The 14,700-nt window shown below is 39.8% G+C and overlaps 1 protein-coding gene across 6 annotated transcripts in view; it reads right to left on the bottom strand.

Moving 5' to 3' along the window:
- Positions 1–14,700, bottom strand: part of UTRN (utrophin) — a 408,075-nt gene that overhangs the window by 108,685 nt on the left and 284,690 nt on the right. For all 6 annotated transcript variants that reach the window (XM_049653027.1, XM_049653026.1, XM_049653028.1 and 3 more), the window contains one exon: positions 5,748–5,877. In XM_049653027.1, coding sequence (XP_049508984.1) covers positions 5,748–5,877 — 130 coding nt within the window. The remainder of the gene's footprint in view (positions 1–5,747; positions 5,878–14,700) is intronic.

Raw genomic sequence — 14,700 nt, 5'->3', positions numbered from 1 at the left:
AGAAAGAAAGAAAGAAAGAAAGAAAGAAAGAAAGAAAGAAAGAAAGAAAGAAAGAGGAAGGAAGGAAAAGAAAGAAAGAAAGAAAGGGAGGGAGGGAGAGGGAGGGAGGGAGGAAGGAAGGAAGGAAGGAAGGAAGGAAGGAAGAAAGAGGAAGGAAGGAAAAGAAAGAAAGAAAGAAAGAAAGAAAGAAAGAAAGGGAGGGAGAGGGAGGGAGGGAGGAAGGAAGGAAGGAAGGAAGGAAGGAAGGAAAGAAGAAAGAGAAAGAAAGGAAAGAAGGAAAGAAGGAAAAAAGAAAAGAAAGAAAGAAAAGGCGTGCTGCTCTATCTGCCTGACTTATTGGGATAGTTAAGAGAATACAAAAGTGGTTTAGAAGTACAAAAAACAATACAAAGGACAAGACATTTACTGTCTTATTCTACCTTTTAACAGATATAAACCAGGTGACTAAAATCAAATGAAACACAATTCGATTGTGTTAAAAGGAAAATTACTGTATTGACACAATACAGATGAAATCAAATTAAACAGCTCCATATTGTTCAAACCAGACAAAGGGATACTGACAAAGTTGTGAACTTTGTAAAATTTCTTTAATTATTCAGATGATTCTAGTTCAATTAAAATTATATTTACCTAATAACCACGTATAAGGGGAATGAGTTATTCTGGGCAGTCAGTGTTCCAGACAGCTACACTTTACCTCTTCAGCTCTGTATTTTTACGGTTGCCGTTTTAAAAGGAAATAAACTAAAACAGAGCATAAATTCCTATGCCTTCTCTTAACTGATTTACATTCTGTCTTCAAAAATAAATAGACCATAATTCATAGCTTCAGTTTTTCTTTTATTGTAAAAAGCCCCAAAGACTACTCTGTTTTGCATTAGTTTAGAAGTGTCATATATCCTTTTTATAATTTCTTTCTCCTCATTGCTGTCACTGCCGGCAATCATTGCTCACGGTCACCCTTTTCCGTGTCCTGTCCTTTCCATTTGCCACATGCCCACAATTCACTGGGAAACAAGTGAAACTACTTACAACAGCATCTAAAGTAAGAGCTAATACCTCTGAGAGAGCAGCTTTTCCCTGAGTAAAACTAAGGATCTTCACTGCATTTGCTATATAATATCTATCTTGGTTGCTCAGATAATTTTGCATAGTCAGATTCTCAGTAAGTGAGAAAGGTCTCTAAGTACGGGGAGGGCTGAGCTCCAGACACAGATACCGGTAACACAGTCAGAGAGATCCCGGAGAGACCCTCCAGGGAGGCATGGAAGAGAGCTGGGAGAGAAAAGGACCCCGAAAGACACTGAGCCTTCACTGGCTGGGAGAGGATGAGCAGGGGCTGAGTGGGCAAACAAGGAAGGAGTCAGAATTCAGGTAAGACAGACCCACACACAGAAAACACACACATACACACACACACACAAAACAAAAACAAAACAGGACAGTAAGCCACAGGATAAAGACAAGGAAAACCATTGCCTGCAGAACATCACTAGTAGTTTGGTGGCAAATGGGCATCAGTTTGGGGGCAGAGAGAGAGATAAGACGCTGCCACATGGGAAAACTGAGGCCAAATCCCTGTCCAGCCTTGTGGGCCCAGTGAAGGAGCTCAGATGTTATCACAGGCGCTACTGGTGGTTTTTAAACCAGGGGAACAAATGCCAGTTCGGAGTTTCAGATATATCACTGTAGTGTCTATGTTGATGCAGAGATAACAATTAAGAAAGAACTAACAAGAGAGGCGCCTGGGTGGCTCAGGCGGTTGGGCACATGACTTTGGCTCAGGTCATGATCTCACAGTTCGTGAGTTCAAACCCCGCATCAGGCTCTCTGCAGAGCCCAGTTGGGACTCTCTGTCCTTGTGTCTCTCTGCCCCTCCCCCACATGAACAAGCACTGTCTCTTCCCTCTCTCTCTAAAAAATAAATAAATGTTTAAAAACAAAAAAGAAGTAACAGTAGTACTAACAAAAAATGGCAAGGGCTTAAGGTAAGGCAGTAACATTAACAGTGATCTTTAAATATTTTAAATATACATCCTTGAAAGATGATGAGAGAGTAGATCTTAAAAGTTCTCATCACAAGGGAATACAATTTGTAACTGTGTGTGGTGATGGATATTAGCTAGACTTATTGTGGTGACTGTTTCACAATATACACATACATCTAATCATTATGTTGTACACCTTAAACTCACAGAATGTTATATGTCACTTATATCCCCAAAAAACTGGGGAAAGAATGGAAATATCTAGCAGAGCATACCCGATGAGACTCTTTATCAGCAACTTATCATTTAGTTGAAATAATTACTTTGCTTCTTTTTAATAGCATTTATCAATTAATAAGACAGAAGCCTGAGAACAACTCATACCTGTGATACACAGCCCTCAAGTAAAACACCACGGGTTACCCCCCCCCCCCCCCCCCACCCCCCCTTAAAAAAATTGACAATAGAAAAAAAAAAGAAAAAAAAAAGAACTGGAAGAAGAAAAGGCATTTAAAAAAGAAAAATCATGCAGAGAAGTATTTTCTGAACTAGTTACTGAAAAGTAAAGAGATGGGTCCATTTTGGAGTGTCCCAATGGCACGGTACACACAGCATATTAAATAGAATAAAAAATCTTTCTATCTTCCCTGCTCTACCCCTCCAACAGGGAGTACTTCAGGTAGCATCACACAAGACAACTAATGTTCAAATGCTATTTCTGATAGCAGCTCTATCTAATTCATGGTGAACAACAAAAGTATAAAAGCTATTTTGGATAATTTTCTTTCATTTACTTTTACCAGCAGGTAACATCAGCTAGCGCTGCAGAAAACAATAATGGGAAAGAAAGTATAAAAGTTGCTAATCATAAAAAACCAAATCACAAGAAAATCATAGAGTTACATTGATGACTCTTTCTCTTGCCCCCAGTATAGTATCGGACATGGGGCTTGGCAACATCCCAAATGTATCAGCAAAATAAGAACTCAAGAAAGCAATATGATCTTATCCTTTAGACTAACTAACCACTGAGAAGGAAAATTTATAGTAAAGTGAAGCTTTAGTGATATGATAACATTTTTTTATTGCTATGAAGCAGTTTATTACAAAAACATTTCCTCTATTCTCTGGAAAGTGCTAGGGAAGCAAGGACGAGAAAAGCAGGTTTAAGGTGGACTTTAAATTGGAAAAGGTGAGACAAGTGAACTTATTTTTTCTTCCAAGCTTAACAACAATTGTTAATGGTGCCTTTTTTCTTGTTGTGTTAAGTTGAAATGTTCTGTCCGACTTTCCAGGTCCTCTGTAATCTGCACCAGACAACACGGACAAGCTCCCCACTCCTACCAGCTGCCCAGGCAAAGCCACTCTGTTCCTCACTGGGGAACGCTGATTGTGATGATCCTGCCCCAGGTGGTCCTCCCTCTTCCCTGAACCTCCTCAAGGCCCAAGCATCCCCACAGGTGCTCAGCACATGCATGCATGCTTTCATTCAGCAACTGTACAGTAAGCACCTACTATGTGTGTGTATGCATGTTGTGTGTGTGTGTGTGATACATATACAACAGCGTACTCAGAAGGAATACTTCTTCAAAGTGAGACGTAACAATTACGAGGGATTTGCACACTGAGGGGTTTGTTGGAAGTGGAGGCCCAACAATGGCTTAAGTCCCCAGTAGGCTGACTGGAAAGACAATGATGCTACCAGCAGAAAATAAAAATGAATGCTAGAAGGGGCGTCTGAGTGGCTGTCGGTTGAACGTCCAACTCTTGATTTTGGCTCTAGTTATGATCTCACAGTTGTGGGTTCGAGCCCTGTATGGGGCTCCGTGCTGCCAGCGTGGAGCCTGCTTGGGATTCTCCCTCTCCCTCTCTCCCTCTCCCTCTCTCTCTGCCCCTCCCCTGCTTGTGTTCTCTCTCTCTCTCAAAAATAAACACTTTTTAAAAACTTTTAAAAATGAATGCTAGAAAATATAGGTATGCTGTGTGTGTGTGTGCGTGTGTGTGTGTGTGTATGTGTGTACACAGACATACATATAAAACTAGGTTTAAAGGGCAAAGAACATCATGATGTTTTTTTAATTGTCAAATTAGCTAACATACTATAGTCTGGCTGCAGGAGGAGATTCCCATGATTCATCACTTACATACAACAGCCAGTGCTCATCCCAACAAGTGCCCTCCTTAATGCCCATCACCCATTTTCCCACCCTCTTAACCCCCCACCCTCATCAACCCTCAGTTTGTTCTCTGTATTTGTCTTTTATGGTTTGCCTCCCTCTTTGTTTGTATCTTATTTTTCCTTCCCTTCCCCTACGGTCATCTGTTAAGTTTCTCAAATTCTGCATATGAGTGAAAGGAACATCATGATCTTGATGGGAAATTTATTCAGACTGAAATTTCTCAGACCCTACTCTGAGAAAGGGTGAGGAGGAAAATGGCTACTTGTCCAAATATCTGATCCAGTTTGGCTACAGTCAAAGAAAGCATTTTCCACCTGTACTTTCCTTACAAGTAATAAATGCTCATGAATTATGCTGTGGGACACAGCATGAAGAAGTCTTTCAGATCTGCCTGCACTATGTAAAGTGAGGGATGAAAAAATATTTTCAGGGGTGCCTGGGTGGCTCAGGTGGTTGAACGTTCAACTCTTGATTTCAGTTCAGGTCATGATCCCAGGGTCATGGGATCGAGCCCCATGTCAGGCTCCAGGCTGAGCATGGAGCCTGCTTAAGAGTCTCTCTCTCCCTCTATCCCTCTCCCTCACCTGTGCTCTCCCTCTCTCTAAAATAATTTTTTTTTTAATTTTTTAAATAGTCTGAATGGTATGCTTGTTTTAAAAATGCATCAGAATGCTTTTATTGACAACAGTGAAAAATCATAATGAAGATCTATGTTGGCCCCAAAATTCATCTCTTAAATTTACTGTGTGATTGACTGCTATTTGCTAATGAGTTAGTTACTGTTTCAACTTTAAGTCAAAGTGCATAAATAGTACATAAATGGGTTTATTTTAATTTATTTTTTTTTTATTTTTTTTTAAATTTTTTTTTTTTCAACGTTTATTTATTTTTGGGACAGAGAGAGACAGAGCATGAACGGGGGAGGGGCAGAGAGAGAGGGAGACACAGAATCGGAAACAGGCTCCAGGCTCTGAGCCATCAGCCCAGAGCCTGACGCGGGGCTCGAACTCACGGACCGCGAGATCGTGACCTGGCTGAAGTCGGACGCCCAACCGACTGCGCCACCCAGGCGCCCCGGGTTTATTTTAATTTAAATAAACTCTATTGTCTGCTTGTAAAAGAAAGGTGCTTTAGTGTCTTATTTTAAAAAGTTATCTGGAAAACTAGAAGTTTAAAAAAATCTTTGTGGGTATTTCAATACTTATATATATTGTATTTTAAATACCACTCTTCCACTTATAATTATCACTTTGCTTAAAGTTATCAATTTGCTTAAATATAAGAAATGTAAATTTTTCTTTCTCCAAGAAATTGTTAGTTACAGGATGCCTTTTCCTAAATCTATTCTTCTGCAGTTAATTTCCTTTTAAAATAAGGATATGAATTATACAGCCATTTCATTTTTAATTTAAAAATCTAGATATTTGTTAAATAATGACATATTTGATTAAAATAACACTGAGAGGTAAAATTTTACTATTAGATGCTGAAATACCGTAAGAAAATCTCCTACTTTATTTCAGGTTTTTGTTCTCCTCACATGTGTTTTATGATGTATGAAAGAAACCAATCTCACCTGTTTTTGATTGTAGGTTTCTTCTTGGTTCTTCAGGGGCCTCAATTGGCTGATCAGCCAGGAAAACTCGAGCTTGGTCTATTGCATTCAGGACAGAATACTCTTTCTCCTTTAACTCACGTTTCAGGGCCTTTGCAAAGAGAAGCAAAAGTTGAATTTGTAACTACTGTGTTCACCAAGTAATGGAACATCTCCAATGAAACTACTTCTGATCATACTTATCAAGGGAATGACAGAATGACTCATAACCATTTAAGCAAAGTTAGAAGTGAAAATACAATTTTTACACGCATTAATGATGAAATATATATAAAAGCAAAAACATGACAGGACTTAAATATGCAAAACAAGAATCTTTACAATATTCACCTAAGAGAAATTGTTACAGTATATTTGAACTTACACAAAATGCACTTTTAGGGTTATCACTACTGTCAGATTGCTAAACTAGAACAGCCTGTTCAAAGATACCTTTTTCTTGTAAGACTGACAAAAAAAATTACATCCAGTGGTACTGAAGAAGGCAATTTCACAAGTAGTAATGAGATCCTCAGAAGTGCTTTACATTCTTCAGAATATATTAAAGAAAAAAACTAAGAGATAGAAACAAATTAAAGTACATGAAATCAAAACTAAACCAAAGAGAACACATAAAAGACAGTCTCCAATTATCTTCAAATACGTCCCATCTCTCACGCTGAGGCAATTATGATTTTTCCCTTGTGAAGTTTTTCATGCAAATTTATATTCTCAGAAGTCTGCCTTTAGTACTCTTGTTCTTTTAAGTAGGGTTAAACTTTCACCTCTGCTCCCATAAAATGTTTGGTGATTAAGACTCAAATTGACTAGAGTTTAAAAACAAAGCTCACTCACTGACTATTGCAAGGTAAGAGGAAATGAAGATTTTCTCACGTACTATCTGAATGCTACAGCTAAATCAAAATTGTTTCTAATATTATTGTTATCCTCTTAAAATTATACACAGAAACACCTAGTGGCTCTAATAATATTTTGCTTTTAGTGCAGTTCCCTGACAATGCATTATTAAAACTCTGTTTTCATTTTCTAAAATACTGCATTGTACTACTATTTTAGAATCAATAAAATTTTGGCTTCTGAACACAACTGCTTTTTTTAAATGGCATTTGACATATGTTGGGATGACAGGGTATTTGCAGGCTAAATCCTCATCGTCCACAAGAGATGAAAGAAAAAAAAATCTAGAAACCCAGAATAATCATCTGATGTGAAAAACCGGAGCTAAACACCAGAAAAACACCAGTGATGAGTTTGAAAGAGAACATCACTGGTGGGCAAGGGTGAAGGGAGATGAGTGACAGAACGTTGGATTTTGTGATAAGCACTGTAAGTGCTATTAGACTTTTAAACTATTTACAATTATTATCTTGACCAAAAATTTATATGAAAAGGAGAGAGTGAACAACAACAAAAGAGCACCCACCCGCAATTTAGACACAGTAATAACGCACAGGATATAGGATGAATTAAAACTTGCTCTAAAACCCGTAGATACATTTACACAGCATCCATATAACCAAAGACAGACTGTGAAGCAAGCACAGGTCAATAAATCCCCACATCCGCTAGCATCGAGGGGCATTAAATAACTATGTGACAGAGCTTTCACTGTTTCTATTAAGAAATGCAGCTTGTGAAGGAGTCCCAAGATGTGACATTCAAGACAAACAAGACAATCTTCTGACATTTAAAGTTTCTGATACGTGGAAATAAAAGAGACAGAAGAGAAATGGGGAAAACACATTTTAATGCAGAAATATCTGTACACATTTCCGGGTTTTGAGGCTATTCTTTAAATTTAGATTACTGTGTTATAGCAAGAAGCTCCAGATAAATGAAAGTACTCCTAGTATTTACTTCCTGAAGCACCTGGAAATATAAAATATGAAATAATGGTATGAAAGAACATGTTGCTGAAAAGACAGCACTGAAAACCAGTGGGTAATGTATCAGACTTATAAAAATTTTAGTGATCAAGAGTATTTATTCCCCAAGCCCCAATCTAACCAGTAAATTTGGGAGAGGTAAAGATTCTTACAATAATGTGCAAGGGCTCTGCTAGGTTTCTTCTTTCGGGAAGTGAAGTCCCAGACATGACCCTATTTAGGGCAAGCTGCTAACGGGGAAGCTGAAGGAGCTGGAACATCTCCTCCTTCCGGTTGAGCAAATAGGGTGAGGATTCACAGGCAGTATTTACAGACGTGGCACTAAAGAGAAACCAGGGAACACCAACTGGGTGATGATGTGGAAGGGAATTAAAACCTGAGAGAGGACAGAACGTAAAGGAATGTGACTCAGAGAATGGAGGACAGAAGCAGACCCGGTCCTCTGGAAACATAAAATGATTAGGGTCACATATTTCACAGAGGGTGAATCCTGATCTCATGGTGGAAAAAGAATATAATATGATCCATATGACTTAGGTGTGCAGCAGGGCCCAGCTGGGAGTTCTGGATTATTATTAGTCCACAAAATGTGCATTGAGGGGTGTGGAGAGGGGAAATGGCATAGGAGAAATCTGGGTTAGAACTATTTTTAGATTTTCAAACCTCTGAATGGAAATATATGTTTGTCTACAGGAAGGATACTTGGGAAAACTAGCCTGTCAACTTCCTTGACGGCTGGACTTTTATCACTCTAACACAGATGACGTCATGACGGGCAATTTCACTGGCTGGCTGTTTACTCTGCCCAGAAGGCTCTTTCTCCAGGTATCCACACAGCATATTCCTTATCCCAAGAGGCCTTCTCAGTGAGGCCCACCCACCCATGCTATTTAATGTAGAATTCTAACCCTCCCATCTGCTACATTTCCCAACATCTTCTACTATGCAAGGTAGGTGTTTAGTTAGTATGACTATTGTCTATTGTCTGTTTCTCTCAGAGACAGTATAAGCTCCACAAGTCCAAGGACATTTTCTGGGTTTTTGTTTGTTTGGTTGGTTTTTGTTTTTCACTGTGGTAAACAAAGCACCCGCATCAGTGTTTTGGGACCTAGTAGAGCTAGGGGGCTTAGAATTGCTTCCTGGTGGAGGAAAGAGAGACAAGAGAGACAAGAGTACTTTCAAAAGAGGAAACTAAATGCTGGCAGAAGAATAAAGGAGTATGTCAGTGTGTGCACTTAGGGAACTACAAACACTAAGTGCTGAAGAGCCCAGCAGGTATCAGGTCACAAAAACCACTGTATGATGTCCTCACTAAGCATCGGAGACAACTAATAATGGGCACTGGGAAGCCAGTGAAGAGCTGGACAAGGTGGTGGTGGTGGTGGTGGGGTAATGACTGTCATATTTACATTTCTGGTTTTTACGATATCATAGTCAAGTCTCCTAGATTCATGAAAAACAAATCTGAGTCTGAGAAACCCCCCTCCAGAGGTGGAGAATCTATTTTCCTTCCTAACCACATTAAACTTCAGCACTTTTTGAAACACCCTCTCTGCATAGGGCGTTGGCAGGGGAATGTCTCGTGAACTCCTTTGACATGCCAAGGTAGGGGAGTAGAAGAGGCAAGTGCAGGCAGGTGGGAATCATGCCAAGTAAGGAAAAATGTGGGGCTCAAGCCCCAATGCCAAGTCACCAACCAAAGACCCTAAAGAGCATACATTTAATAATATCTGTTCCACAATATTTTGCAAATTTAATTTTGCTATTCAATTTGTCCTATTTCAATTATATTTAATTGCATGTCAGAAATGGGTTTAACTTTGAACAGTATGCACATATAATCATTTCACCACCTTTTACCTCTCACTTAGACATAAAAGAAAACCAGCATTTCCTAGCCACCTGGTGAACATTAATGATAAGATAATTAGACTCCAACAGAGTTGTTTTGTATACAGAGCTACAAAGTGGCATTCAGCTGTAGGTTCTAATATCACATAACTTCTATGTGGGCTGCCTTGAGTATAGCATAACCTGATAGGAATTTTTCTGTTTTAATGACTTTATATTTTCATTCAAAACAATCCTGTTCTCAGGCAATAACAAGGATTGGCAAAGATGTGAAGAGGTTGGAACCCTCACATACTGCTGGTGGAATGATAAAATGGTGCAGCCACTTTGAAAAACAATTTGGCGGTTCCTTCAAACGTTTAACAAAGGGTTACTATATGACCCAGCAAGTCCACTTCTAGGTATATACCCAAGAGGACTGAAAGTTTAAGTCTACATAAAAATTCGTACATGGATGTTCACAGCAATATTATTCGTAATAGCCAAAATTGTCAACACAGCCCAAACATCAACTGGCGACCAGATAAACACAATGCTGTATATCCAAAAAATGAAAATCTTCTTCAGCAATAAAGATGAATGATATACTGACACATGCTACAACATGGATGAACTTTGAAAATGTTATGCTAAGTGAAAGAAGCAAGGCACAGAAGCCCATTACTATGAAATGTCCAAATAGGTAAGCGTATAGAGACAGAAAGTAGAACAGTGGTTGCTTAGTGCTGGACAGTTGGGAGAAGAGTGGGGGAGTGACTGGTCATGGGTACGGGGTGTCTCTTGGGGGATAATGTTCTAAATTTGGACAGTGATGATGGTTATACCATCCTGTGAATACACTAACAGCTACTGAACTGGTCATTTGAATTTTATACTATGAATAATATCTCAATAAAGTTATTATTAAAATAATAATTCTGTTCTTTCTCCCACAAAAGTTCCCTAGGTCATGTGTTTATTTCTATCCTCTCTCCCCACCCATCTGCAAAGTAATAGCTCATTGTGTATGTTCAGTATGCTCCCACTCTCAGAGTTTCTGGAGCACTTCCTACTTCTCTAACACAGCTCATGCTGATATTTTGTCACCATGCATCTGTCCCCTCCATTACATTGTCAGTTCTTCTAGGGTAAGGCTCACATCTTAATCATTAGAAATTCTCTTCAGTGCTTGCCTAGACATATATAGGAAGTACTCAATAACTGCTTAGGGAATAAGGAATAAAGGAAGAACTGCTTTCAGATTAAATACCTGGTAGGATTCCACAACATAGAAGAGCAAAATATAACGAAGTCTCCCACATGCGATTATTCTAAATTGGAATAACCACTGGATTCCATTTCGCTCTGGATTTGACCAAATAATTTTTTGAGGCAAGGTTAGTTTTTGCCTATCGCCTAATTACAGAAGTACTTTTTTAAAGATTTTATTAAGTAAATGTCTTCATCCAACATGAGGCTTGAAATTACAACCTCGATATCAAGAGTCTTACGCTCCACAGATTGAGCCAGCCCTTCCTATCATCTAATTATCAGCTAGTAACTACTAAGTATTTTACTTTATTGTTGATCATTGTTTAATTAATAGCAAATATTTTCTTTTCTCCCTGGATAAACAAGTAACAGAGTTCACTGAAAGGGGTGGTATGGGCTCACTCCATCTTCACTTTTTTGCCCACAACCTGATCCATGAGGTAACTAACTGCATAGGACAAAGTTTCAAAACTATTGCAGTCATTACATCGAAGGTTGAGTCTGTTATTACTAGTGTGCATCAAAGCCATCTGAAACGCATTGGCTTAAAACAATGACAACTTATTTTTCATGATTCTTTGGATTGGCAATTTGATCAGGTCTTCTGCTGGTGCCACCAAAGATTACTCCCGTGGCTATAGTCATCTGTGGTTTAACTGGGGTTGTGAGTCCAAGCCGAGCTCATTCACATGTCTGGAAATTATTGTGAGCTACTGGCTGGCATACCTCAGTTTCCCTCTGTGTGGTCCTCTAAATGCACAGTAGGTTGGACAGGGCTCCTTCAAAGCCTGGTAATTAGTGTTCCCAAAGAGCAGAGTGAAAGCTGCAAGATCTCTTAAGACATTGGCTCTAGAGCAGCTCTGCCCTCTAGAACATTTCAGCAATGATAACAATGTTACAAAACCATGTTGTCCAATATGGTAACCACTGGTTGCTTGCGACCATGTGGTACTTGAAATATGCCTAATATAATCGAAGAACTGGATTCTAAATTTTATCTCGTTATAATTGATTTAATTTAAATATAAATGGTCACATATAGCTAAGGGTTACCACATAAGACAATGCAGTTCTAGAATTTGCACTTCGGCCACATTCTATTGCTGGAAGCAAGTCTTGAGGACCCACATAGACTCAAGAGAATGGGGAGATACAATGCATTTCTTGGTGAGGGGAACAGCAATGATCCACATCAGAGGGGCCAAGATATACAGAATCATGATTCACTGTCGTAACAATCTACCACACAGGATAAAGGGGAAAGGGAGGGTTGGGGTAGGAACGCATCTCAAAGACAGTGATATTTGAAGAAAGAGCTGAAGGAAGTGAGGAAGCCAGCCATGAGACTATCTGGCAAAAGAGGAGGCAGGGAGAACTGCAAATACAAAAGCCCTGAGGGAAGTGCTTGCCTGGCTTAGCAGGCTGGCACTGTCAGAGCCGGCTACACAAAGGATGAGGGTGATAGCTTCTGGAAAAATGTTTCCTATCATGAAAGTTAGAGGGAAGTAAGTCTTTGTGGTTGACAGGAAAGGCACCTAGTAACTACATATTTCTTATACCGCAGACATCTAGTTACCTTGCTGACTCAAGGTCTGGCCATTAACCTAAGAATGCTCTCTGTGACAGCCTTACCACAAAGCTTATGCGTTTTCCATTCTAATAGTCCAAAGACTTCAATCCCTACTCTGGGCAAGCACATGTGAAATCAAGCTCTGGCCTGTAAGCACTAGACCAGATCAGCTATAAGAAGGAGGAAGATACAAAATCATTTCAAAAACCAAAACTGAAACTGTATTGTCTTTTATTCATTATTTTTTTTAATGTTTACTTATTTTTGGGAAGAGAGAGAGAGAGAGACAGAGTGTGATGGGGAGGGGCAGAGAGAGAGACACACACACACAGAATCTGAAGCAGGCTCCAGGCTCTGAGCTGTCAGCACACAGCCTGATGCAGGGCTCGAACCCACGGACCGCAAGACGATGACCTAAGCTGAAGCTGGATGCTCAACCAACTGAGCCACCCAGGTGCCCTTGAAACTGTATTTTAAAAGTTACATGCTCTGAAGTTTTTAATACGAGGACATATGGTCTCAAATACCTCCAAGTCAAAAGTAATGAATGAAGAGCACAATGTCCCATGGCCATAAGAAAATGTTCAACTTCTCTCTCATCGTAAGGTGGCATAAGAGCATATGACAGAGTTTTCCAACAAAGATTTCCACCAACAAAGACAATTTAAAAGATATTAAATTCAGATAATCTGAAAGAAATATGCCAAACACAAGAGTAGACAGCAATTCATACACAATGATCCCAGTCCTTCAGGAACTTACAGTCGACAGAAGAGAGGAGAATGCTGATCACCATGTGTGACGTGCCACAAATCTTTGAGAGAAGTACAAACAGGGCACTGAGGAAAGAGACAGAAGGTGGAGGGAGGTAAAGGAGGCACAAGCAACCTTTCCAAAAACATGTGAACTGTGTGTTGAAAAAGAGACCGGAATTAGATTCAAGGTAATTAAGGGAAAAGCAATTCAAGGAAACAGAATGAACAGGTGAAGTAATCTAGTCTCCCATGGTTTTCCCTGTGAAGCAGCTTCCGAATGCTCGTTTAAGCTAAATGAAGTCCTGGAATGTCTGATTGATGAAGACCTGATTCAAATATCAGACTTTAACTACTAAAACCAGTGTTTTCATTCTCAACAGAATTTCTCCCAGCCCAACATCCTGTTTAGCAGAGTCCACCTTTCCTATCATTTCTGGGCCCCTTTCAAACTCAGCATGCTGTTTGGCCACTTACTGGTATTCTTAGGCGTTTCTGGCAACAGGGTAAATATCTCCTTATTCAACTTTCAATGCTAGAGAGAGATTCTCAATGATCCTCCTGTAATGTCTAGGAACACTTCTCTCCACTTGCTATAATTGGGAAGGAAAGGAAATTAAGAGATGAGAAGGAACAGATCTTCCTTCACTTATGATGGGGTTATGTCTGGATACTGTAAGTTCAAAACATCATAAGTCAAAAAATGCACTGAGGGGCACCCGGGGGGCTCAGTCAGTTAAGCATCCAATTTTTGGCTCAGGTCATGATCTCACGGTTCATGAGTTTGAGCCTTGTGTCTGGCTCTGTGCTGACAGCTCGGGGGCCTGGAGCCTACTTTGGATTCTGTGTGTCTCCCTCTCTCAAAAATAAACAAACATTTAAAAAAATGCATTGAATATACCTAATCTACCAAACATCATAACTTAAATGTGCTCAGAACACCTACAGTAGCCTACAACTGGGCAAAATCATCTAATACAAAGGCTATTTTAGAATGAAGTTGGCGGTCTCATGTAATTTATTAAACATTGTACTGAAAGTGAAAAGCAGAATGGTCGCATGGGAACAGAATGGTTGTCAACAGGATCCGTCCTTGGCCCTTTTGTGACTGCATGGTGGGCTGGGGGCTGTGGCTACGATTGCCAAGGATCATGGAAGGGGACATCCTGCATAACACTAGCCCAGGAAAAGATCCAAATTCAAAATTCGAAATATAGTTTCTCCTGAATTCCTATGGCTTTTGCACCATCACAAAGTCGAAAAACTGTAAGTCCACCATCGTGATGTCAGGGACTGTCTGCATAAACAAGTGACTGGGGTGCCTTAAGTCTGAAAGTCTCTCAAGTCAATCAGCTGCTGTTCATTTTCGTCATGAACATGGCATCGGCTCACTGGAGTGGCTGAGTAACATCAGTTACTTCTGGCAGCACCGACATGGGCAGGATCTTAAAGTCACTTGATATGAAAATAAGGTCTGAGGAACTCTGGAAGAAGCAGAGGAATCCTGACATCCGCTTCTGTCCTAAATTGGCAACTCGTTACTCTGCACTGAGACAAGGGGAGAAGAGACATACCTATGTGGGTGTGAACTAAATCCTGGTATC

Source organism: Panthera uncia (assembly GCF_023721935.1).
Source record: "Panthera uncia isolate 11264 chromosome B2 unlocalized genomic scaffold, Puncia_PCG_1.0 HiC_scaffold_24, whole genome shotgun sequence".
Taxonomy (NCBI): Eukaryota; Metazoa; Chordata; class Mammalia; order Carnivora; family Felidae; genus Panthera; species Panthera uncia.
This window is presented reverse-complemented; position numbering and strand designations above follow the sequence as displayed.